Source organism: Rana temporaria, chromosome 1 (assembly GCF_905171775.1).
Source record: "Rana temporaria chromosome 1, aRanTem1.1, whole genome shotgun sequence".
Classification (NCBI taxonomy): Eukaryota; Metazoa; Chordata; class Amphibia; order Anura; family Ranidae; genus Rana; species Rana temporaria.
This window is the reverse complement of record NC_053489.1, coordinates 45865358-45892474: the sequence shown is the minus strand read 5'-3', so window position 1 is coordinate 45892474 and position 27117 is coordinate 45865358. Positions and strand designations below refer to the sequence as shown.

Below are 27117 nucleotides of genomic sequence, written 5' to 3'. Positions count from 1 at the left end.
CAATCCCCAAATGGTGTTGTAAATGAATCTTGCAGGCTGATGGTTTGTGAAGGCTTTATCTCTCCCTTTATTGCAGGCAGTTAGGGATGTGAGAAGTAGGCTGAACAATACTAAATGCGTAGCGTTCCATTTACAAGCTCTTTAAAATAAGTAGACATACATTTTGTTCTGCATATCCCAAGTGAAGCTACATTAGCCGTCCCTACTTGGAATATGACCCATGATGTTCTGATACAACACAGAGGTCTGTGGATGGCTTCTTTCACTTTCTCTGCCGTATTTGTGCTTCTTAGGGTCACCATCTTTTTATGTTTTAAAAGCCAAACAGGGTTTTGGGGAATGGGGGTGTTGGCATTGGATTAGCTCATTTAAGGTTGGGGTTGCTCAGTAGGGGTTGTTAAGATAGTGTTACTTTAGTCACGTGGGAATTCTGAGTGAAAGTTTTGTGAATCTTGTGTGAAACATTTATAAATTCACCCCTAAAATTACCGGTATGTTTCTGCTACAAAGCTTAAGTAGGGTGCCAGCATTTTTTTAGACAATAAAGACTTGTTTACACTAGTGCAGTGACCTGCAGTTGTCCACACTGGGTCAACACAGGTCACTGCTAGGGGTAAAACTGAGCGCTTTAATATGCAGTGATGTGTGAATGAGCCCCTTCAGGTGGAATCGGACATTAGGTGCACAAAAGGACAGTTCTTTAGGTGTAATAAGCACTAAACAATAGACATTTATTTTTTTCGGAATTTCGTTTTCATCCGAAAAATGTATTTATTTAGTTACTCCCGAAATAATTTTTTATTTATTTAATTTCGGTAAAAAATGCATTCGTCCGAAAATCCAAATTATTATTATATCTTCCTATTTAAGTTACACCGCCGCAAAATTTCTACCTAAGTGCCCGATCCACAAAGCACTTACCTAGAAATTTTCGGCTGTGTAACTTAAATCTGTACGGCGCAAGGCGTGCCCAATCTAATGGGGCGAGTCCCATTTAAATTAGGCGCGCTCCCGCGCCAGATGTACTACGCATGCTCCCGATGCGATTTTCCCGACGTGCATTGCGCAAAATTACGTTGCGCCGAGTTTTGTGAATCGCGCCGGGTAAAAAAATTTGCGTCTGAAAAAAAAAAAAGATGCGTCGGGAAAAAATAAAAAATAAAAAAAAATTTTGACATCGCCTCGGGAAAGAAGGGTATACTTTTACAAGGTGTACTAACTTTACACTTTCTAAAAGCAGCCCTAATTTTGCGTTTGCAAACTAACAACTTACCGAGACTTCACGAAGGGAAACCGCTTTGTGGATCTCCGTAAGTGCTAATTTGCATACCCGAAGCAGCATTTCGACGAGAAATGCCCCCAGCGGCGGCCGAGGTACTGCATCCTAAGATCCGACAGTGTAAAACTATTACACCTGCCGGATCTTAGGAATATCTATGCGTAACTGATTCTGTGGATCAGTCGCATAGATAGAAACAGGGATACGCAGGCGTATCAGCAGATACGCCTGCGTATCCCTTTTGAGGATCTGGCCCATGGTGTCTGTCGGATGTTCTAAGAATATTCGACAAAGCAGGTAAACTGTACGACGCAGCAGTCGTACATTTCCGGTCGAAAGCTCCGCCCACAAGCTATAGTAGAATCCTAATGTTGTCTGACTAGTAATAATTATATTTATTAATTATTATTACTAGTCAACCAACATTAGAATTCTTCTATAGCCAATGGGCTGAGCATTTGACCATAAATGTCCGCTTGCGACAATCGTATGTTTTTAGCTGCTTCGTCGAATCTTCATGTCTCTATAATGTCAAATCTTTTTTCTCTATGTCGCTTCTTTTCTCTCTATGTCGAATAATCTCGGACTAATAGAGTTAGGTTAGGCACATTCAACTGCAGGTTCAATAGACACAGATCGCTATTGTCACTTTCATGTCGAATGTTCTATATATATCGAACTGTTGTCGCAACAAAATAAAAATAAAGCATTTTGTATGTCGGATCTTTTGGATTTCGGATTCTGCGCTCTCGTTATCGTTTGTTAAAACGAATGCGAAAATCTCAGAAATTCAGACGAAAATGCATTCGAACGAAAACGAATGCACATGTCTACTAAACAATGCAGTGCAACATTTGTAACAGTATATACTGTAAGCCTATTAACCCCCCTGGCGGTATTCCCGAGTCTGGCTCGGGGTGGTATTTCATTACCAAAAGTGGTAACCCCGAGCCAGACTCGGGATCGCCTCGCAGCAGCCACAGGCATGGTTTACTTACCTTGTCCCTGGATCCTGCGATGCCACCACGCTGTGTGATCGAGCGGTGTCTCCTCGATTGATTCACAGTGTCCCTGTGTCCTGCCGAGCTCGGTTCCCTGCGCCATTACGACGCACGGGGGCGGAGAACGGTGCCAAATTAAAAAAAGTAAATAAACACAATACATACAGTATACTGTAATCTTACAGATTACAGTACTGCATGTAAAAAATACACACCCCCTTTGTCCCTAGTGGTCTGCCCAGTGTCCTACATGGACTTTTATATAATAAAAGCTGTTCTTTCTGCCTGCAAACTGTAGATTATCTGTAGCAACCAAAAAGTGTCCCTTTATGTCAAAAGTGTTTTTAGACCAGCTAGAAAACAGCGATAATAAATTATAATCACTTGCAGAACTGAGCGATAGCGATTTGTGGGGAAATTTGTCATAAAAAAATAAAAGTAATGACAGCGACAATTATGCAACTGTGCACATTTCTGTGATTTTGAGTAATTTACATTATTGAATAATTTTTATTATAATTATAAAAGTTTTGTTATAGTTATTTATAATTATTTATTATATTATAATTTATGATTTTGTTTTTCAAACTTTTTCATACCCGAGATTTCTACTAGACTCTTGTTCGGACAGATTTAAGTCAGTTATTCCTAAGAATTACAGGCCTGCAATGTAAAACGCCAAATTTCCTTGCAAAATAATGGTACCGCTTTCAGCACCTAAAATCTGAAATAATCATACCGCCAGGGAGGTTAAGAAAGACGCCGCTGCTAGCACTCCTAAAACACAGAGCGGGAGTTTGTTGTCAAACTGGCAGCTGGGTCTTGCAATTACACTATGTAAAGTGAGAGAGAAAGATCTAGTTTTCTATGCAGTGTGCCTAAACCAGAAAACTACCTATATCAATTAGGGCAAAAGTAGGGGTATGATAGGGGGAAGGGAAAAAAGGTGAAGGAAAGCTAAACCTGGAACAATTCTGTAAATCAAAAAAGTAAAGTTTGCCTTCTATTCTGCCTACTACATTATCATATTCATTTGATACATTTTTCAAACGTTTAATTTTAGCAAAAGTTTTTATTAGCATTAATCACAAAAACATCTCAGAAACTTGACAGAACGGAATAATCATTGGTACAGTGTCTAGGTGCGGCAACTTGTGAGTCACAACCCCAAATGAGTTTCCCAAGAAGGATCCCAAGTTTTAAAAACAATTGCAAACTGGAAGTTGGATCCCAGGAGAAGTTACACATAAATGAGCACCCCTGTTGTAGTGGAGATAATTATATTGGTGGGGAGGAAGCTACCAGAACCATCTTATCTAAAAAAAAAGGCAATACTGATTTACCTAGAAAATCCCACCCCAGGAAGAGTTGGCCTGCGTTGCTAGGAAATTTTCAGAGCATCTAATTGGCGAAATATTGTTTTCCCATGCATCCATAGTCACCCAGTTTTGCTAACGTTCAGCTTTTGTCTGTAAAGATTTTAACTATAGTGGTAATTTTAGCAAAATTTTCAGACATAAGGTAAAGGGCAGCCGTTTTTTTTTTTTTTATAAAAAATGTCAGCCTCTCTTTTTTTTGTTTGAGGGCTACAACTTTCCAGCCTACAGTTTACCGATGCATACACTGTTGGTGCATATAATTATTTTATTATAAGTATAAAGACTTTTTTTTTTTACTGATACACATTTAAAGGATAAATGAAGAACAAAAGTTGATATATTGCAGCTTACGAACCTGGAGGTGGCTGCATCGATTATCTTTTTTTCAGACTAAAAACATTTTTAGCAAGTAAAGACCTGTAAGCAGGTGTTAAGTCCCTTTATTTTAGCTCCTCCTCAGAGGTAGAGTGTGATTTCAAGGTTTTCCTTTATTTAAGGTGGGAGGAGCTTAGGTAAGAGTCTTTGCCTGGAGCCACAATGAGAGGATACCAGAGAGGTTTCTTGGGGTGCTGTACACTTTGGCAAGGGGCTGCAGAGAACTTTGCCCTTAAGTTTACTGGGAACTAGAGATTGGACCTAAGAATGCCCTCCTTCCGTTCATCAGGTTTCGGTGATGTGATTGATTGATTGAATTAATCTGCCTTGCCATTTTCTGGAAAAGTTGTTACTATTACGAAGTGCATTATACTAAATTTCTTGAAAGTAAAGAAATTGCTAATGCAACGAGAAACCTCTGTGTGGTGTTCAACTGGGAGTGATATGTCTGAGAACATGAACAATCTGTTTTAGTCAAACACTTCTGTTCATGTGTATTCTCAGGGAAGGAACGTGGTGATGAGCAGCACAGGCAGATAATGATGATTATTGCTTATTATTATTTTTATATTGCTTATTCTTATTTTCCAGTGAGGACACCTGTTTAAGTGGCAACTAAGAAAGTTTGTTGTCACTTTTCATAGGAGAGAGGTATTCTCACCTCCTGCTGTGTCTTCAACACATGAAGTGAAGGGAAATCTCCCCAAAGGGGAAAAACTGGGAAAAAATAACCAATTTAACTATGCCCTATGGCAGGGGTCTTCAAACTTTCTAAACAAAGGGCCAGTTTACTGTCCTCAGGTTTAAGAGGGGGCTGGACTGTGGCCATTGGGAGTAGCAAAGGACCCGTCAGTGGTAATAAACAGTGCCCCGTCTTTGATGTCAGTGGGAGGAATGGTGCCTCATCTTTGGTGTCAGTAGGAGGAATAGTGTCCCATCCTTAATTTCATGGGGCGGATTTCTCCCCCATTGTTGGTCTTATTGAAAGGAATTCTGCCCCTTCATTAGTGTCAGTGGCAGGAAGTATGTCTAATTGTTGATATCAGTAGCTGAAAATGCAAGGGCTGGATAAAAGCAAACAAAGGGACACATCTGGCCCCCTAGCCGCAGTTTGGGGACCACTGCCCTCCTCTATCCAAACTGAAAAAGTGAACCTAAAACTCCAAACTCAGCCAAGCTTGCTGACTGCTCCCAGTGTCTGTCAGCATCAGAAACAACCATTGTCAGATAAAAATGCTCAAATAGGTGTTAAGAAAACAGGTTGATGTGGTAGTGTGGCTTCATGTATACATTCTTAAAAAAAAACTTGCTTATTGTGATTAGCAGTGACTGTTACTATTATCGTGAAAAAAATAGTTTTAGCACACTTTGACCTTGGAGGTAGCCCACCTTCTTTAAAGATACAATTACACATCAGAGTCGTCCCAGTCAAGTAAAGACCCAATGGGGTTGATTTACTAAAACTCGACAATGCAGTCTGGTGCAGTTCTGCATAGAAACCAATCAGCTTCCATGTGTTTTTTTGAACAAGCTGAATTTAGAAGCTGATTGGCTACCATTCATAGCTGTACCAGATTTTCCACTCTCCAGTTTTGATAAATCAATCCCAGTGTGTTTTTGCACCAAGTAGAACTATTGGTAAATAGATATGAACCAATTTGTGTGTTCACCTATTTTAGAGTACGAAAAAAAATAATGGAACCTAACTAGTATAGGTAGATTTTCTGAAATGGTTTGCAGGAATGAGTCCCAGGAAATGTTGGAAATGTTAATTTGCTACAAATGTCAAAAGGCATTTGATACATATGGCTTGGGATTATGGCACAAAGCTATATACCTTTTTGCCAAGCCCTACCTCTGTTACTATAGTGTCATACATATGGAGAGGGTTTATGGCACAAAGCTCTTCTCCTCCTTGCCAAGTCCTACCTCTGTTACTATAGTGTCATACATATGGAGAGGGTTGATGGCACAAAGCTCTGCTCCTCCTTGCCAAGTCATACCCCTGTTACTATAGTGTCATACACATGGAGAGGGTTTATGGCACAACGCTACATTCCTTTTTGCCAATCCCTGCTTCTTTTACTATCATTTTGTCGCTGGTGAAAATCTCTGCATCATCTTCATATACATAGCAGGCATGGCTAAGTGTAGTCCTGCCTGCTGTCATTGGGAAAGACTGCCTGTACATCTGCCCAGTGTGCACTTGCAAAGAATGTTATTATTGGCAAGTGTGGTCCTGATCATGTGCATTAGATCAGGTTGTGTCTTCTCACGAGCTGGAAGAACAGCAGTCTTCAGCTAGTTCTCCCTACTTGTCACCACTTGGCCAGCTACCAAATCTCTCTACCTTATTAGTTGTCAGGCTGAGCAGTGACAGCCACGGGGCTGTGGATGATTACAGCTTTCTCTGTAGATCTCTGGTAAATATGTGACACCAGACTATAATTTCCAGGAGCGGTGAAAAAAAAAAAAAGCTGTTGTGTGAGAGAATTGTCAATCCAAGTTCTGGAATGGGGAGCGATTTTGGAACACTTAGCTCTTCATTTAAAGCGGACCTTTTATAATGAAAAATAAAAATAAAAATAAAAACTTGACAGCAAATTACAAATGGATAAAAAATTGCATTATTCTCTGTATTTAAGTATATAATATCAGACTAGGTGATGTCAAACCTGAACCAGGGGGTATGTGAGAGCCAGGCTGAGGCTAATGCTACATGCACTCATCTGCTAATGCAGAAAGTCACTTCTTTTTTTCAGAAGGAAATCAATCTCAGACTGGAAAAAGTATTTCCCCCTTCAGTTTTCTATTGGGCAGTAGGTACCATGAGGTTGACCTCAGGTAGGCAGACCTCAAGGTGTAGATGAAATATTCAGCATTGAAATCCTACATACTTTCTCTGTACAGTTGTCCTTTAATTGTTCAATTTTATCACATTAATAAAGTGAAGTGGTATGGGTGGGAATCCCTAGCAATAATATAGAATTTATCTGCTCTGGTTGCTCTAAGCTCGTGAAAATTTAACTAATAGTCCCCTCCAAGCTAAATATAAGGCCCACATACCTGTAGCTTTTAGGAAACCTAAGGGCCCATTCACACTGTATGCATTAGGAAACCTTGCCCAACGCAGTGGTGCTCACCACTGGGTGGCATTGGTGAGTGCAATAGTGTGTGCTGAAAAAAGGACATGCTACGGGCATCATTACAACGCATCAGTCTGCTGAACCTGACCGCTGGCGTGAACAAGGCCTTACTGCTGACCCTTTCCTTCTAGTGAGTGAGTGAGTGAAAAATCTATATAGCGCTGCACATGCAAACTGAATCGCCTCTGGGCGCTCGTTGTTCATTTCTCCTTTGGACTCAAAAGAGATGGGTCTTGATCTTTCTCCTAAAGGTCAAGTGATTCACCTCCAACCAAATGCTGGTTGGTAGAGCATTCCATAGTCTGGGGCCTTGGACTGCAAATCTTCGCTCTCCTTTGGACTTGTATCTGGCTTTGGGTATTTGGAGTAGATTTTGGTTGGTGGATCACAGAATGCGATTGGGGTTATAGGCTTTTAGTTTATCGCATAGATATTGGGGGGCATTTCCCCGAATACACTTATGCGTCAGACAGAGTGCTTTGAAAGTGATTCTGTCTTTTACTGGTAACCAATGAAGGGTTCTCAGTGAAGGTGAGATTGATTCCCATGGTTTTTTCCCAGTCACAAGTCTAGCAGCCTTGTTTTGAAAGACTTGCAGACGAGTGATTTGGTACTTTGGGAGTCCGAGATAGAGGGCATTTGCATAGTCCAGTCTGGAGTTAACAATTGTTCCCACCACGACTGCTATGTCTTCTTTGGGAATAAAAGGAATAAGCCTGCGTAGTATGCGCAGCAGATGATGCGATCCGCTGACTACTGACCCTATTTGTGCATCCATTGTCATGTAGGTGTCAAAGATGACTCCGAGACTTTTGACTTTGGAGCTAGGGGCGATGAATTTGCCCAGAATGGGCGGAGGTGTCCGAGTTGTTGCCAGTTGATTCTTTCGATTGGCGTGAAACAGGAGAAGTTCTGATTTCGAACCGTTGAAATTATATATTGGGATTTGACCATGTCAGAGCACTCACTGAAATCTTTCAAGGGGGGTGCTAAGTGGGATGTTTCATGCAATATGTCTAGTGCCTAGTACATCTAGAGCCTTGTAAGGTTTAATAAAAAACAGCCGACATTCGGCCCCGTGCCTATGTCAGCTGGTCCGACAGAAGCTGCATTAAAGGGGCACTAATGAGGAGGCACTGATGAGGCTGCACTGATTAGGTTGCATTGATGGGCACTGATAGGCAGCACTGATGGTCGCTAATATACTGCATTGATGGTCACTGATAGGCTGCGCTGATGGTCACTGATATGCTGCACTGATGGTCACTAATGGGGCTGCATAATCAGGGCACAGCTGATCACATGGTAAAGGGCTACTGTGATTGGCCATTTACCTTGATCTGTGATAAGCGGTGTCCTGAGGACACAGCGATCACAGAGTGTGCCCGATGCGTACTCTTGGGGCGCACGTGTGGCGGGGTTCTAGGAGGACATCAAGTGGGAAGCAGATGTGTGCGGCTGACAAAAGCCCAGGTGCCAGGTCTCCATGGCGACCTGGCGACTGAGATTTTTCGAGTCCTGGTGTAAGGAAATGCCAGCAAAGCCTTTTTTTTTGTTTGAATCTGTAATTTGACCTTATGCTGTGTGTTGATTTCTGTCAACTAGAGGGGGGGGGGGGGGATAAGATTTTTTTTTTACAGTGCCTTGAATCCAATTATCTATGTCGCCTTGCTGACTTGCTAAAAGTCACTCAACTTTTCCAAAGGAGATGGATTGCCAAAGCATGCAGAGTTACAATTTGCCAAATATTTGAGGGGATTTACTAAAATCGGAGAATGCAAAATCTGGTGCAGCTCTGCGTAGAAACGGCTTCCAGGTTTTATTGTCAAAGCTTCATTGAACAAGCTGAAGTTAAAAGCTAATTGGTTACTATGTACAGCTGCAAAAGATTCTGAGTACTCCAGTTTTAGTAAATCTCCCCAATCGTGTCCTAAAAGAAAAATTATACATTTCTATTGACCCTATAGCTCTGGTATTTTATTTTGGATAGTTGACTGGGAGAGTCAACATATTTCTGTGAACATTTAGGGATGTTCCAGTATCTTAGTTCTGTTCTAATATTCTGATGCCGCGTACACACAATCGGTTCGTCTGATGAAAACGGTCTCCGTTTTCATCAGACGAACAGATTGTGTGTGGGCCCCATCGGTTTTTTATCCATCGGTGAAAAAACTAAGAAGTTGTTTTAAAATTATCTGATGGTTAAAAAACCGATAGAAAAAACGATTGTTTGTGGGTACGTCCATCGGTTAAAAATCCATGCATGCTCAGAATCAAGTCGACGCATGCTCGGAAGCATTGAACTTCATTTTTCTCAGCACGTCGTTGTGTTTTACATCACCGCGTTCTGAAACAATCGTTTTTTTAACCGATGGTGTGTAGGCACGACTGATGAAAGTCAGCTTCATCGGATATCTGATACAGATATAAGAATGTGTAAACCATCTCTGTATCCAAACCGCGGGGGGCTTGTGCGATGCCATTACTTCTTCATGGCACCCCAATCGCACCATGAATTTGCTGCGCAATGAATCATGGCAAGCTCCTGCTCATTTTTGAGTGACAAGCATTGCCCGTTGATATTTTCTGTGATAGCATCGGCATTTATCGCGGCAATATCGTGGCGTGATTGGGGTGCCATTAAGAAGTAATGGAATTGTACAAGCCTTCCACGATTTTGCCTGCAATTCCAATCACTAATGGAACATTAGGGTCCCTTTACAGTAGATCTTAGACTGGGAAAAGGAGTGGCAGTACTCAGGGCCAGTCATTCTTAACCACTTAAGGACCGCCTCCTGCACATATACGTCGGCAGAATGGCACGGCTGGAGTGACCCGATCGCCGCTGGAGTGTGGCGATCGGTCCCCGGAGCTGAAGAACGGGGAGAGCCGTGTGTAAACACAGCTTCCCCGTGCTTCACTGTGGCGGCTGCATCGATCGTGTGATCCCTTTTATAGGGAGACACAATCAATGACGTCAGACCTACAGCCACACCCCCCATCAGTTTTAAACACACACTAGGTGAACCCTAACTCCTACAGTGCCCCCTGTGGTTAACTCCCAAACTGCAACTGTCATTTTCACAATAAACAATGCAATTTAAATGCATTTTTTGCTGTGAAAATTACAATGGTCCCAAAAATGTGTCAAAATTGTCCGAAGTGTCCGCCATAATGTCGCAGTCACAAAAAAATCGCTGATCGACGCCATAAGTAGTAAAAAAAAAAAAAAAATTATAAAAATGCAATAAAACTATCCCCTATTTTGTAAACGCTATAAATTTTGCGCAAACAAACCGATAAACGCTTATTGCGATTTTTGTTTACCAAAAATAGGTAGAAGAATACGTATTGGCCTAAACTGAGGAAAAAATATGTTTTTTTATATATTTTTGGGGGATATTTATTATAGCAAAAAGTAAAAAATATTGCATTTTTTTCAAAATTGACGCTCTATTTTTGTTTATAGCACAAAAAATAAAAACCGCAGAGGTGATCAAATACCATGAAAAGAAAGCTCTATTTGTGGGAAAAAAAGGACGCCAATTTTGTTTGGGAGCCACGTCGCACGACCGCGCAATTGTCTGTTAAAGCGTTGCAGTGCCGAATTGTAAAAACCCCTAGGGTCATTTAGCAGCATATTGGTCCGGTCCTTAAGTGGTTAAGACCCGTACGCGCGATCTGACTTTTTGACAACAATTGTCCGACAGACCTGTTTTAGCGGACAATCTGGCTGTGTGTATGCTCCATCGGACAAATGTTTTGTGTTTTTCATCGGACAAATGTTTGTTGTGAAAACAGACAAACTCTCCAGCAAAAAATGTCCGATGGAGCAAAATCCGATCGTGTGTACACAAGTCCATCGGACTAAAGTCCAAAGTACAAACACGCATGCTCAGAACCAATGCTAAAGATCAGACAACAATAGCAGAAGTTGCCCAAAGGGTGGCGGTAAAGAGCAGAAAAAACACGTGATTTGGTGAAAGTTGGCTGAAAAAGTCCTGCCGGGTGTATGCATTCCAAGTTCATGGCCAACGCACTTTGGACAAAAATCCACAGAAAAGTCTGATGGAAGTCAGATCGTGTGTATGAGGCTTTAGCTGCATGCACATGTGAAAAGGAACATGCAGATATATGACCTCATTAGTCTACTGCTGCAGCTTTCAATGTCCTGTCACAGGCTTGGAGATGAAAGGTGACCAAGTTAGATTGCTTATTGGCTGTAGGAAAAAGGTCAACAGCTTGGCTGTGCTGTTTGGCAGAGCTTTTTAAATCCCAGGACTGGATGGGCAAAAGTACAAATCATTTTGCAGTTTTCGACAGTTCCCCTGCAGCTGCCTTGAGCTGTTTGCCTGGAGTCCAACTTGAATGCAGGCAAATTAAATAGTTTAAAAATTATTTATATTCTTTAAATGAACATTTGTGATTTGATTGGCGGAGTGGCTTAGTTCATCTATTCAAAATGTTTTTTTTTATTAATTTAAATATATATCAGTAATAACCCAAGAGCTTCACAAAAGCTTTTGCATGGGACATGAGGAGTCCCCGTTCATATTTTGCTCTGCTGCCTTTGGGCTTTATTATGTTTAGTTAGTTACTTTTCTAAATGAATTAAACATTTTATGGTGGACCAGAAAATATAATTTTTTTATAACTGTCTAAATCTATAAAATTTAGCACAAATTTCCACCAAGACCTTTCATTGCTGGTTTAGTGCCACGTAGTTCACATAGTTTGTAAAGTTCTAAACATTGCCCCAGAAGCGGAATATTCCCATTTCTTCTGTTTCCATCTCACGGGTCATATTGGACCAACTGCTCCCTAGCCGAAGACGTGCCCCTTTGTTGAGCTCTTTAGGAATCCTTGAAAACAAGGGCTCTTTGTTTTAGTGGCGGAGTGGCTTGTGAATTTTTTTTTTTTTTTTTAGCCCTCAGTGGGTTAACTGGAGAAGAGCAGAACAGTCATAATTGGCCCATTTAGGGTATTTTGCATGTGAATACTGCGTTAGTGAAGCATTACTAAGTCTGTTGTGAGTGACACGGTGATTAGAATATAGATTAGGCAAAACACATTCTGTACTTTATCAAGTACAGTAATTAGTTCTCTCGGTAAAAAGTTGATTACAAGTACAGATAAAGTTAGATTTTTTTTTCTCGGCACTTAATTCTTAAATTTTCCTAATTTTTTTTTTTTTATATAAATGATAAATTTGTTCTTAATATAAACGAGGAGAGATCTACACCTGCTTTATTCCATGTGAGAACAATTAAAAGAACAATGTATTCGCTGCTAGGTGTAATCAAGGGACTTGTGTGTTATGGGTAAGTTTCAACGTAGTCTATTGCAAATAGTAAATAGATTTGTGCTGTTGTGATTAACGTTGGCTTATTAGCTTTATTACAGTTTTTACCCTGTTGACAACGCTGACAATTTTTTTGTAGAGGCACGGTGCCTTGCTATACACATTCACTGCAACGGTGGGAATGTTTTCATTGACTTGCCATACTGTTGTAATATTACAATATTATGGCAATGATATATATGTTGTTGTTTTTTTATTTAGATCTTTATCTGTACTGTGTGCACCTCTCTTGCATCCCCAGATCAAAGTTTTATTTTTATTGTATTTTTTTTATTTTTTGTTCATCTAGTTAAAAAATGTAACCCAGTGCTTGTAACTGCTGGTGGGGGTATTTATGACAAACTTACCATTATTCTTGTGATGGGTGTATTTATGGTCATGCTACCATTATTATTTATATGAATTATGAGGATTAACGATTTATATATTTATGTATATGTGTATATTATCCACCTGTGCAAAAGAAAACAAAAATTAAAGATAGGTAAAAACAACTCTTTATGTAAAGACATTTACATAATTAAAAAAAATAATAATGTTGCATTTGGTTAGCTCTTAAATTTATTTACATAAACAGTTGTTTTTTTGTTTTTTACAAAAAGTTTTATTAATCATTAATCCAACAGAAAAATAGACAAACAGTTAAGCCCTAGACATGTGCACACTGAAATATTTTGTTTAGTAATTTCATTTTCGTCCGAAAAATGTATTTATTTAGTTACTCCCGAAATTCATTTTTATTTATTTAGTTTTTCGTTAAAAAAAATTAATTTGTCCGAAAATCCTAATTAAGGTTGAATCTGTCATTGAAGGCTTATGGTGTCTGTCGAATGTTCTAAAAAAATTAGACAGAATCTTGACTCTTCATGTCTCTCTATGTCGAATCTTCATGTCTCTCTATGTCGAATCTGTCATTGAAGGCTCGTGGTGTCTGTCGAATGTTCTAAGAAGAAAAAAAAAAAAAGATTTGAGAGAATCTTAAAAAAAAAAAAAGATTTAGACTCTTTATATCTCTCTATGTCAAATCTTCATTTCTCTCTATGTCGAATCTTCATGTCTCTCTATGTCGAATCTGTCATTGAAGGCTTATGGCGTCTGTCGAATGTTCTAAGAAAAAAAAAGAAGATTCGACAGAATCTTAAAAAAATAAAATAAAATTTTCGACTCTTCATGTCTCTCTATGTCGAATCTTCATGTCTCTATAATGTCGAATCTTTTCTCTCTATGTCGAATCTTTTCTCTCTATGTCGACTCTTCTTCATGTCTCTATAATGTCAATTTTTTTCTCTCTATGTCGAATCTTTTCTCTTTATGTAGAATAATATTGGACTAATAGAGTTAAGGTTAGGCACATTCGACTGCAACAAAAATGAAAATAAAGCATTTGTTTATGTCGGATCTTTCGTTTTTTTTTCGTTTTCTGTGCTTTCGTTATCGTTAGTTAAAACAAAAACGAAAATACCTGAAATTCGGACGAAAATGCATTCGGACGAAAACGAATGCACATGTCTATTAAGCCCTGTACACACGATCGGTTTGTCCGATGGATCATTTTCATCGGACAAACCGATCGTGTGTGGGCCCCATCGGTTTGTTTTCCATCGGTTTCCAACCGATAGAAATAAAAACTATCGTCTGTGTGGAACTCCATCGAAAGGAAAATCCACGCATGCTCAGAATCAAGTCGACGCTTGCTCGGAAGCATTGAACTTTATTTTTCTCAGCACGTCGTAGTGTTTTAAGTCACCGCGTTTGGACACAGTCAGATTTTGACTGATGGTGTGAAGACAAGACTGATGAAAGTCAGCTTCATCGGATATCCGACGAAAAAATCCATCGGATTAGATTCTATCAGATATCCGATCGTGTGTACAGGGCTTTAGATGGTTACATTGTGTGGTGATCAGAAACAAATCAACAAAAATATATAAACTGTTTTATCTGCTTACTTAACTGTTTTATTTTTCTATAACTCTTAGGCCTCGTACACACGACCGAGAAACTCGACGGGCGAAAGACATCGTTTTCCTCGTTGAGTTCCTTGTGAAGCCGTCGAGAAACTCGACAAGCCAATTTTCTCCATTCCCGTCAAGGAAATAGAGAACATGCTTTTTTTTTTGGCTCGTCGAGTTTCTCGACAGTTTCCTCGACGAAAATGTACACACGACCGGTTTCCTCGGCAAAAAAATATCTCCCAGCAAGTTTCTTGCTGGTTTTTGCCGAGAAACTCGGTCGTGTATACGAGGCCTTACATTCTGGTTATAATGGGTCTGTACAGTAGAACAAAATTGCAGCAACCTTCGCTTTTATGATGCATGAAAATAAAAAATACAATTGAAGAAAAACTCCCAGCATGCTGGATGTTATTATATCTGAAATCTCAAATATGTTTGCTAAAATATATATATAAACCATGTTGTAACGAATAGTATTTATATGGTCGATGCTGTGTGATCCTCAGTTGTAGCCAAAAGGAAACATTCATGAACCCTTTGTTGTGTTATTATGGGGACATTATTTTCTCTATGCCTGCTATAGTTTCTCTATTTCACCGAGGATCACAAGAGGACTGATTATCGGTGAACAAAAGGACGTTATATTTATATTGTCTGCGAAGAACGATATATAATATGTATTACATTTTGACTTATACTAAGCTAAGTAGTTGCCTTTTTTTGTTTGCTTTCTTTTTTTTTTTTTTTGCTCTCTTTACGAGATTAAATGTGCTTTTCTTCTATTGTCTTTCAGCAAAGCCTTCTCGGAGGTGAAATGGACATTGGCAATTCAGGGGCTCTTTCACCCACAAAGCCTGGCTCACAGTACTATCATTATTCAAGCAATAACTCCAGGAGGAGGCCTTTTCATAGCAGCTCAATGGGTGCGTATTATTATTTTCTGCCTAGTAATAGTATCCAGTTACACTCTCAGATAAACCATGAGACCCAGCGAGACAGGCGGGATAACAAAAGCATGGAGACTTTCTCAGCTAGCCACTGTCTCCACTGTTACCTCCTTTCCTGCAGGAAAGCCTTTAAGGTATTAGTGCTATCACTGTCACGGTCAGTACCTGATATTAGAGGAATAGTGGAGTATTCCAATACAGGAGTTGGGCAGTTAGTGGCAGAGGCCATGCATTATACAATTATTACAAGCCTCGTACACACGATCGGATTTTCCGACGGGAATTGTGTGATGACAGGCTGTTGGTGGAAAATCCGACCGTTTGTACGCTCCATCGGACAATTGTTGAATAGCATGCCTTAAAATTTACCGCCAACAATTGTGTGTTGTTGGATTTTCCGAGCGTTCGTTGGAAAAAAGTACAAACACGCATGCTCAGAATCAATGCTCACAAACAACATTAGCAGAGGGGGCCCAAAGGGTGGCGCTAAAGAGCTGAAAAAACAAGTTGTTTCGCCTTTGTTGGCCGACAATTGTGTGCCGTTTCTACGCAAGACAAATTCCTGGTCAATGCCGTTCGGACAAAAGTCCTACGCTTTGTCTGAGGAAAATCTGATTGTGTGTGGCAGGCTTTAGATTTACCTTTAACTATGTAGTGCAAGGCATATACAAAAACAGTGTTGCGCTCAACATAAAATTGCTCATAAAGTGTTGATAGAAAACAGACCAATTGTTAAAAAAAAAACACAAATCTGTGAAATTGCATATGAATCCAGAAGACCCTCCACCTCATGCATATACAGTCACCTCAAGCAAATAGACTCTTACCAGAGAGCCTGGACCCTTTTTTACGAAGAGTCAAACGGGCTTGATATCACTGAATAATCAGACCAGATTATCCAGTGAAAGTTCTTAATTTGTTTTGAGGACACATCTCCAGCTTATGACTCCTGCAAAGATTATTACATCAAGCCTGTTTGACTCTTCGTAAAAAAAAGGGTCCAGTCTCTCTGGTAAGAGTCTATATTGCTTGAGGTGGAGGTATATGCACAAGGTGGAGGGTCTTCTGGATTCTTATGCAATTTCACAGATTTGTGTTTTTTGAGTTTTTCTACAATTGAACTATTTTCAATATATTTCAATATTTCCATTCACCCCACGACCAGATTTATCCATGCAAATGAAGGAGAAGCCAGATAGTGTAAAATCCCAAAAGACTCATTTAATAAAAGGTATTGCACTTACATTTATTTCAGATAAAAAACAGCATTTTTTTTACCCTTTCTTTTTGACCGGTTTTGTCGCTAAGAGGACTTTTTCCGGGGGCATATGTGGTGCAAGGGTCTGCCTGATTGCATACACATTGAAAGGGTTTAGGATTGACCTCATAGTATATGTTTTTGGTAAATCTAAAAATATATATACAACAAAAAATTGTATAATGTATGACCAGCCTAGCCTAACACTGGGTGTCATGACATGCTGGTGTTTGTAAAAATAAGATACAGCCGGAAACTCAGTAATACCAAGTTGCAGTTACATTTATTTAGCTTGAAGGTGAGTACAGCATAAGTGCGCTTACATGTTTTTGCCGTGAGGCCTCAATCATAGCATGGTTTGTAGTTTCACAAAGTAGGGATTTCTTTTGCTTCTGTATTCAATCATTATTATGTTTTAATTATTTTTATAGCATGGTCTTCTTCTGTGATTGTGTACAAAGTATGTAATACAAACAAGCTGTAAGAAGGCCTGTGCCGATTGGCTTTGGGCTTGTGTGGTTGGCATCAGTCTGAGATGCTGCTGAGATCATTGACAGGTGCCTTTGACCTGCTTTTGACCTCTTTCCGAGTTGCATTTAGCCTGTGGATTTTGCACTGCCATGGACTTGCCATGGAATGCAAAACCTGTTTGATGCAAACAACAGCCTGTCAATACAGGCCTTAATACAGATTTAACAAATACATAAATCATGCTCTGTGACATATACATATATATGCATTATGTTACCAAAAGTATTGGGATGCCTGCCTTTACACCTTCATGAACTTTATTGGCACCCCAGTCTTAGTGTTCAATATTGAGCTGGCCCACCCTTTGCAGCTATAACAGCTTCAACTTTTCTGGGAGGGCTGTCCACAAGGCAATGCTGTATCCTGGCCTAGGCCAACAAGGCCCAGGCCTAGGGCAGCACTTTGCAGGGGGGCAGCACAGAAAGAGTCCCTGCCGGCTTGCGCTACACTCTGGACGACAAACCTTCCTCAATGTGCTGTATGTTTTCTGCTGCACCATTGGCATGGTTATAGCTTCTTAGTCCTCTCCATAAAATTATCAGAAATTTGTGCTTAAAGTAGAACTATAGGTAACACTTTTTTTTCATTTTGGATAGAGTAAGGGAGGGTTATAGCTCCTGTCAGTTTATTTTTACCATCCGTGTCCCATTGCAGAGATTTCCCTTCCTACCCCATAGCCAAACAGGAAGTGAGAGGAAATCTATGCAATTTAAGGGAATCCAATGCCCCCCTCCCCCACAGGCCCTAAGAACTAGTGTCCCCACTCGAAAATTTCTGGGCAGGTCTTAAACAGAAAGGGGTGTGGCCTTTACAGGAAGGGGTGGGCCATATTTAAATTAGGGGATGCACAAGTTTAGTCAGGCCTAGGGCAGCACAAAACCTAAATACACCACTGCCACAAGGTTTGACAATTCGGCATAATTCGTTGGGTGAGCCGAAGCCAGTGGAGGGATTGACAGAGAGGAGTAGCAGACACAGAGCGATTGGTAAGGTGGATGAGTCTGGCAGCAGCATTCATGATGGATTGAAGGGGGGGATAGTCTATGTAGAGGTAAGCCAATGAGGTGGGAGTTGCAGGGCTTTGTTGTGTCAGCCTTCCCAGGCTGCAACTCCCTCCTCATCGGCTTACCTCTACATAGACTATCCCCCCTTCAATCTATCATGAATGCTGCTGCCAGACTCATCCACCTGACCAATCGCTCTGTGTCTGCTACTTCTCTCTGTCAATTTCTCCACTGGCTTCGGCTCACCCAACAAATTATGACAAATGGTCAAACCTTGTGGACAGCCGTCCCAGAAGAGTTGAAGCTGTTATAGCTGCAAAGGGTGGGCCAACTCAATATTGAACCCTACGGACTAAGACTGGGATGCCATTAAAGTTCATGTGCATTTAAAGGCAGGTGTCCCAATATGTTTGGCAATACAGTATATGTATTATGATATTGGAGACTGTTATGAGCACAACTCTTTGCAACTAAACAAACTGTGACAATGATGATGATGATGATGACTACTTCAAGTTAAAATGTTTCTATTTTTCTGTTCAGCCGAGGTGCAAGCAAAGAAAGTAAGGAAAGTTCCTCCTGGTTTACCCTCTTCAGTAAGTACCCTTGTGTTTTACGCAGTTGGAGCTGGAAAATATTCAGATGTTTTGCAAACCTGCTTGTTGTTGACTTGATTTGGGTATTTCATGGTAATTTGGCTTATGTGCTGAGACAGTGGTTGTAATAAAATTGAAAGCCTTGACTGTACAGGAATTCAAGCTTCCACTGACCCCAGTAATGAAATGTATGGTAAACAGATGTAAATGATGTAAATGTATGAAAACAGATAGAGTGAATAAGTAAAGTAAGGCGCTAATACCTTTAAGGCCAGAAAATCATAAAATTCTCAATATTTTTGCTAAACATCTACTTTAGATTAAATCAATCAAATAAAAAAATATAGATATTCTCCAACAACATGCAATGTTAAACACACAACACTGCTAGAAATACCCAAAATGCTTCAACCCCTGTGTCCATGTTATAATAATACATGTCCATCCAAAAAAAAAGAATAAATAAATATTTAATTTAAATAATAGAAATAAAAATAAAGTTCCTGGTCTTCTTGATGATGCCATTTTTTGGTGAAATGCATAGAGGTCGGCTCGTTAATGCACAATCATTTTATGATTTGTCTTTTGGGTTATCTGGAGATACATGGAGATACATATTGGATGTGAGAGATTATGTGTTGGAAGTGTGTTTGGAGATCCTACTAGATGGAGTATTCATTCCATTTGTTCCTATAGGCATAATTACTAAGACTGTATTGGTCTTTATGGCCATAGAGATCTGGTGAGTACATCTCCATTATTACATGTAGTGGAGCACCTTTTGTTTGGGAGTGGAAACAATTTTCATATCTAATATACACTCTATAACGTCACTCCCACGCATGCGGTCGGGAGCTGCCGTTCGCGGCACAGGGCTCTGAAGAAAAAGCACGGGTGACCCGTTCCTTCAGAGAGCATGCGCCAGTGATATAAATGGCTGCATTTACAGTAAATATCTCCTGAACTGTGCAAGTTTAAGAGATATTTACATTACCAATAGGTAAGCCTTATGCATGGAAGTTAACTTCAACTTTAAGTGACTCATTGGAGTAACACAAGGATTGCACAGAATAACTTTTTGTGTTTTTTGGAACTTTATTTTTATTTATATTATTTCAATTAATCATGTTTTGATTATTATTTTCTATTTTTTTTTTTGCATGTACATTGTATTATTATTACATGGACACAAGGATTGAAGTGTTTTGGGTATTTCTAGCAGTGTTTTGTGTTTAAAGAGGAACTGCAGTTTGCTCACATAATTTATAATAAAAACATCTTTGCATTCTGAATCTTCCCTCCAATCAGTTTGCATATTATTTTATATATAATGTGATTCTGTACTTGCCAAATATGCTGCAGAAATCTCCTTTCTTCCAAGTCTGGCTGCAGCCATTTTAACTGTGGGCAGCTGAAGCTGCTGCCTGTTCACTTCCTGGATTTACACAGACACACAGAGGCACACCTCCAGATCTGCAGCCCTGCAGCTTTCATTGGCCTTCTTATGACTAATCCCCCCCACCCTTCCTGGAAAACTCTCACGAACGTGAGAGAGAGAGAGAGCTGTGCATGATGTCATAAGCCTAGACTAATGACCAGACAAGAAACAGGAAGTGGGCTGTATAAGGTATTTACTGGCAGGAAAAAATGTTTTACTATCCAAAGTTAAAACAACAAAGGCAGAAGATTTAATAGATGGAAAGTTGAAAAAATTATTGAAGGTCCGCTTAAACATTGTTTGTTTTTGGAGAACTTTTTTATATATATTTTTTCATTTGATTTAATCTAAAGTAGATGTTTAGCACAAATGTTGAGAATTGTATGATTTTCTGGCCTTAAAGGGATTAGCGCCTAATTTTACTTATTCACTCTAATTGTCTTAGTGACACATTCACTTAAAGGGGCAGCTGTCCCATTATTCACTTAGGCCTTTTGGGGTTGGCACCATTTATATTTGAATCATTTTGAAAACAGAACCTTTATTTGTAGCTTTGGAGAGAGTGAGGATGATTCGGAACATCCGTTGGGTTTTAGGTGCTATGTTTGTCCCTGCTGGGGCGATTTACTCTTATTTCTTATCCTAGTATCACCTGTTATGTGCAGAAATATTTGGAAAATCCTCCATATAGGGGCACAGACCCCTACAGACTCTGCTATAAATATAAATAAATATATATATATATATATATATATATATATATATATATATATATATATTTATCCCTGAAACTGTTTGTTCCCATCACTTACTTTGTTTGTAAGGGGAAAATCCCTCTCAAAAGAATCACAGACAGCAATTTACCTCTCCTGGAAAACTAAAAGATTTGTCTGGAGTTTTCTTTTATAGCAAACCTATCATTTGAGAAAAGTAAAACTGCTGAGTGCAAGACAGGTGCTCAAGTCTCAGGCCCCGTACACACGACCAGTTTCCTCGGCAGAATTCAGCTTCCGACCGAGTTTCTGGCTGAATTCTGCCGAGGAAACTGGTCGTGTGTACAGTTTCGGCCGAGGAAGCCGACGAGGAGCTCAGCGAGGAAATAGAGAACATGTTCTCTATTTCCTCGTTGTTCTATGGGAGCTCTCGTCCCGCCGAGCTCCTCGGCGGCTTCAGTGCTGAACTGGCCGAGGAACTCGATGTGTTTGGCACGTCGAGTTCCTCGGCCGTGTGTACGAGGCTTTAGGCCTCGTACACACCGCAAGAAACTTGCTGTTTTTTTTTTTTGCCGAGGAAACCGGTCGTGTGTACATTTTTCGACGAGGAAACTGTCGAGGATCCCGTCAAGCCAAAAATAAAAATGTTCTCTTTTTCCTCGATGGGAATGGAGAAACTTGCCTTGTCGAGTTCCTCGACAGCCTCACAAGGAACTCGACGAGCAAAACAATGTGTTTCGCCCGTCGAGTTCCTCGGTCGTATGTACGAGGCCTTACTTCTAAAGCCTGTCTGGCATCACTCAGCCTTGCCTATTGACTGCCCAGGCACTGAGCAGTTGTGCAAGGCCACAAGGAGGGTCACTGGAAGTACTAGGTTTTAAAAAGTTTGATTTAAAGCATGCCTGTGCTGCCTCCCATCCCATATAAACTTGCACTGACCACAAAGCGGACATCTGTAGGATATTCTCCCTATCTAAACCAGCATCAATGGTCACAAGCTCTATACTGCCTATTCCAGCCTTCTACATCTTACAGTTGCCCCATCTCACTAGGCAATGGTAAAACAAGAGTGGGCAAGCCAGAGCCAGGAACTTGTCGTGGGTTGCAACGTTGACTAGCCTAGGTTTCTGTGGTGCCTGTGGACTCTAGAGGGAAGAAAAGCTAGTGTGCAAGACTTACTGTAGGTGGTCAGTACACGTTTTTTGGATGTGGGGGCATATGTTAATTTTACAGTCCACCATCTTCAATACAGCCTGATTTACACTGGCTAAGGAATATACTGCTATGAAGAATCATTTTCTAATTTCTGTATATTTATTCACTCTCTTGGTTGGTATTGTGACACAGATTATATGGGCAACACTATAGATAGAATGATTTTATAGATGTTCAAAGCAATTATTTTTGATTTCATGTTGGTTCTTTCATCATCGGAGCCGAGGTCTGTTAGAATGTGCAGACTGAAGTGGGAGGTTCTTTATCGGCATTACTGCCTGTTTTTTTTTTAATCAAAGATGGGCTTGTTGGCTGCAAGGTGTAAGCTCTGTAGAGGCCTAAATGTCCTTAAAGGGTTAGTCCACCCTAAACAGTAGGCTTGAATCACTCCTCAGCTTCATATCGCTGGCATTCTCTGACATTACACTTGCCTGGACATTGTGAGGCATGTTTACTCTTTTGCCCCGTACACACGATCGGATTTCCCTTCGGAATAAACTCTGACAGGTTTTTCCGACGGAATTCCGCTCAAGCTTCCGAATGTCGAAAACGCGGTGACGTACAACACTACGATGAGCCTAGAATAATGAAGTTCAATGCTTCCGAGCATGCGTCGAATTGTTTCCGAGCATGCATGTTTTTTTTCTCCATCGGAATTTCATACAGACTAACAGAATTTCCGTTGGAAAAAAAGAGAACGCGTTCTCTTTCTAAGTCCGTCGGAATTTCAGACGGAAAAAGTCTGACGGGGCATACAAACGGTCGGAATATCAAATGAAAAAATTCCGTCAGACTTTTTCCCACGGAAATTCCGACCGTGTGTACGCTGCATTTCTGTTAATGTTTTAACCAATTTCACAGTATACATCTGTCATTCTCAAACAGCCCTCTGTAAAACCCCAGTGTCCCTCCAGAGATTTGTAGAGGATCCTTCAACAGCATCAGATTAAAAGAGAAGTTTAGGTTTCATAAACAAAAAAAAATAATATATATATATATATATATATATATATATTTTTTTTTTACTCACCTAGGTGGATGTAGCCTTGTTCTGATGCTGCATCTGTTCCCCGCCACTTCTAAGACTGAGAACTGAGCGATCAAAGACCGCTGATCACTCAGGTCTCTGTCTTCACTAAGCAGAGATCCAGTGACTGTCATTCACCATCTCTCTGCTCTGCCCCTCCAGCGCTCACAGGAGCGCTGGGCTGTAGAGGGGGTGGGAGCTGCTGGCTCTGTCTCCCAGTGAGGTTGATCTGGATGCTGGTCCAATCATCTGGGTGGACCCTGACTGTAAAGTGGGGATCTTTCCCGATCCTGGACCAGGTGAGTGACCAGCTAACTGAAAACGGGTCACAGGAGATCAGACCGAACTGCACTCCTGTGACCTATAGGAGAAGTGTAGCCAAAATAGCTTTGCCCATATTTTCCTAATATACTGCCTACACTGGCTGCCAGGCTGAAGAGCATATTTTGTACTAACATCCAATGTAAGGGAGCACATCTTCACTAATCGCCAGTGTAAGTCCATGTAAGGGGCACTACTAACACTGACCACCAGTGGAAGGGGACACTTCTTACTAGTCAACAATGTAAGGGGGGTTACATCACTACCCACCAATATAACAGAGCACTTCTCCACTGACATTCAATGTAAAGAAGCACACCTCTACAGGCCACTCATTTTCTCAACAGACCAAGACTATAAGGGGGCCCTTCTTCACTAACCACCAATGTAATGGGACACGTTAGTACTAGTGTTAAGGGACACTTTAATTTTTATTGTCTTTGTTTATACTCCTGGTCATTGTTGATATTTTAATCAATTTATAATGAAAAAAAAGTGTTATATCGAGCAGGGAGTGTAAAGTGTGGGAATGCAGCAGTAATATGAAGAGCAGAATTGGGAACTTGGGACAGAGAGACTCATTCCCTTAGATCCAGAAGATAATTCAACCCATAAAGAGCACTAACAGCTGAAATACTAGTTTTGGGTGGGCTAAGCCTTTAAATGACAAAAAAAAAAGCATAAAACATTCCGCCTATATGGAAAAGGCCTTTGGGAGACTTACAGACTTTCTGCCTCTGCAAAGCGTATCAGTGTTAACACACCACCTAACTAACTAGTATGGTTTTAGATGGTATGGAAGTATTCTGCTTGAGCACAATTTCAGCACATTTCAGAGAATGTATTGGGAGTGATGATTTAACAGCACTATAAAGAATATATGGACCTCAGAGTTCGAAACAAGTCAAATGCAGCAAGCTGTTTTCAGGGGAAAATGTACACTTTTATATTGTATTTTTTGCATTTATGATAGTTTTGCTCTGCATTTATGAAGTTCTATGATGTATTAAAATAGAGATACCTGCTTTCAGTTCCACTCCAGGGATCTTTACTGTGCAAACCTGCATGACCCTTCACAGCCTTTGTTTGAAAACCGGGCCAGGCCCTGCACTTACCAACGCAGCCCTAACCTGGCCAGGCCCTGCACTTACCAACGCATCCCTAACCGAGCCAGGCCCTGCACTTAACAACGCAGCCCTAACCTGGCCAGCCCCTGCACTTACCAACGCATCCCTAACCGGGCCAGGCCCTGCACTTAACAACGCAGCCCTAACCTGGCCAGGCCCTGCACTTACCAACGCATCCCTAACCGGGCCAGGAGCTGCACTTAACAACGCAGCCCTAACCTGGCCAGGCCCTGCACTTACCAACGCATCCCTAACCTGGCCAGACCCTGCACTTACCGACCCAGCCCTAACCTGGCCAGGCCCTGCACTTACCAATGCAGCCCTAACCTGGCTAGGCTCTGCACTTACAGTACCAACGCAGCCCTAACCAGGCCACGTCCTGCACTTACCAACGCAGCCCTAACCTGGCCAGGCCCTGCACTTATCAACGCAGCCTTAACCTGGCCAGGCCCTGCACTTACAAATGCATCCCTAACCTGGCCAGGCCCTGCACTTACCAATGCAGCCCTAACCTGGCCAGGCCCTGCACTTTTTAACGCAGCCCTAACCTGGCCAGGCTCTGCACTTACAGTACCAACGCAGCCCTAACCTGGCCAGGCCCTGCACTTTTTAACGCAGCCCTAACTTGGCCAGGCCCTGCACTTATCAACCCAGCCCTAACCTGGCCAGGCCCTGCACTTATCAACGCAGCCCTAACCTGGCCAGGCCCTGCACTTACCAACGCAGCCCTAACCTGGCCAGGCCCTGCACTTACCAATGCAGCTCTAACCTGGCCAGGCCCTGCACTTACCAATGCAGCCCTAACCTGGCCAGCCCCTGCACTTACCCCCAAACACTTAAGGCTTTGTCCCTACAAAAGGAATGAGCGAGAGCTCTTGGGCTTAGGGTCTGACTGGGACTTTTTTTAAGCAAAGACTGTGCAGAGTCGTACAGTAAAGTTCTCCAGAGCTCTAAGTAAGTGTTTATCCCAGTTCAATACATTGTAGTGTGGGGCTCAATAAAGGACTTCATTCTAATTGACACTGTCCTTTGAGATCCCTACGAATTTCTTCACCATCACATCAGTAACAAAACTCAAATGTCTGTGTACTCTAGCCCTAAAAATGTTTTAATAATGTTTGCCTATATATTGTGCATTTTTATAATATATATAATTTTTTGGCTGATGTTGTATTTTTTTATTTGATTATTGTACTTTTTGTTAAATAACGCCTGGCACATATAGCGATCCTGCCTGTTTGGTTGCAGTTATTGAAGGACTTTACCAAACCCTTTGTTTGTTGAGCGGATTATTTTCCTTATCATGGCTTCATTTTCATAAATAGGACATAAATAGGACAAAAAAAAAAAAACGAATAGTTTCCAGTTTTCTCTGTGTGTTTTAATCCTCTCAGTCTGACCGTCAATGTTCAGATCTGTTCTGACAAAGAAGATAGAGAGCATTGCCTGGGACGGAAGATGCCTAGAGCAGATTCCCACCACTGATGATTTTTACCCTTACTCCTTTCTTCACTCTGATCCCTAAAAATCATTGTTCATTATTGGATTTATGCAGCATACCTAATTAACACCAGACCTAAAAAAGTTAAGTGCGGCTCAGAACAAAAACGTTTTTTTGTTCTTTCTCTTTTTTTTCACTTGACCAGACTCCCAATTGATTAATTACAAAACACACTAGAATTTGTGGTTGCCCTAATCTTAAGCAGGGAAAATTCTCTAATGCCTTGGAACGGAGCCCAAAGTTCAGAGCCCCATACCTGAGCGGGGCTTTGGGATGAAATGAGCCTTCATTTCACGAGATAGTTCACTTCTTTGTCAGCATAATGATGATTTATGGATTTGCATGTTCAAAGAGATTTGCGCGACGGATTTATTCGAAAATTTACATAGATTGCAGAAAGAACATCTTTATTTTTCCAGCGAGGTGTCTGAGCTAGCGGTGGAGATGTGAGTGCATCATTAGCTGCGTGCTTGATAAACCAGGTGTCAGCCTGTATAAAACAGCTGTATCTCAATGAATTTTCCCCTCCTGCGCTGTTTGTTGGTCTTATTTATTTATTTCCCCAGTAAGCACATTAACAATTCCGGCACAGAGCTCCAAGCCACTACATTTCCATGTACTGTTTTGCTGTGTCCGAGAATATTGTGTATTCTGATTCATTGCTAACGATCTATCTATCTATCTATCTATCTATCTATCTATCTATCTATCTATCTATCTATCTATCTATCTATCTATCTATCTATCTATCTATATTTCTGTCTCTATTCCTGTTGTCTCTCTTTTTCTCATTTTCTTTTCTTTTACTCCTCAATTTCCCTTTTTTTCTGCATTTGTCTACCTACCATTTTCTTCTGCTGAAATTCAAGTCAAGCTTTTAACCATTATAAAAGTACATTTTGTACTAATTTGTATTTTTGTATTCAATCTTTGTTTATTAAA

The 27117-nt window shown here is 40.7% G+C and overlaps 1 protein-coding gene across 13 annotated transcripts in view; it reads left to right on the top strand.

Moving 5' to 3' along the window:
* Nucleotides 1–27117, top strand: part of TCF4 (transcription factor 4) — a 627840-nt gene that overhangs the window by 331642 nt on the left and 269081 nt on the right. For 12 of the 13 annotated variants that reach the window (XM_040337356.1, XM_040337391.1, XM_040337364.1 and 9 more), the window contains 2 exons: nt 15291–15420; nt 18781–18833. In XM_040337356.1, the coding sequence (XP_040193290.1) occupies nt 15291–15420; nt 18781–18833 (183 nt within the window). Of the gene's footprint in view, nt 1–12381; nt 12502–15290; nt 15421–18780; nt 18834–27117 lie in introns of those variants that run through there. The other variant, XM_040337409.1, reaches the window with a different exon arrangement.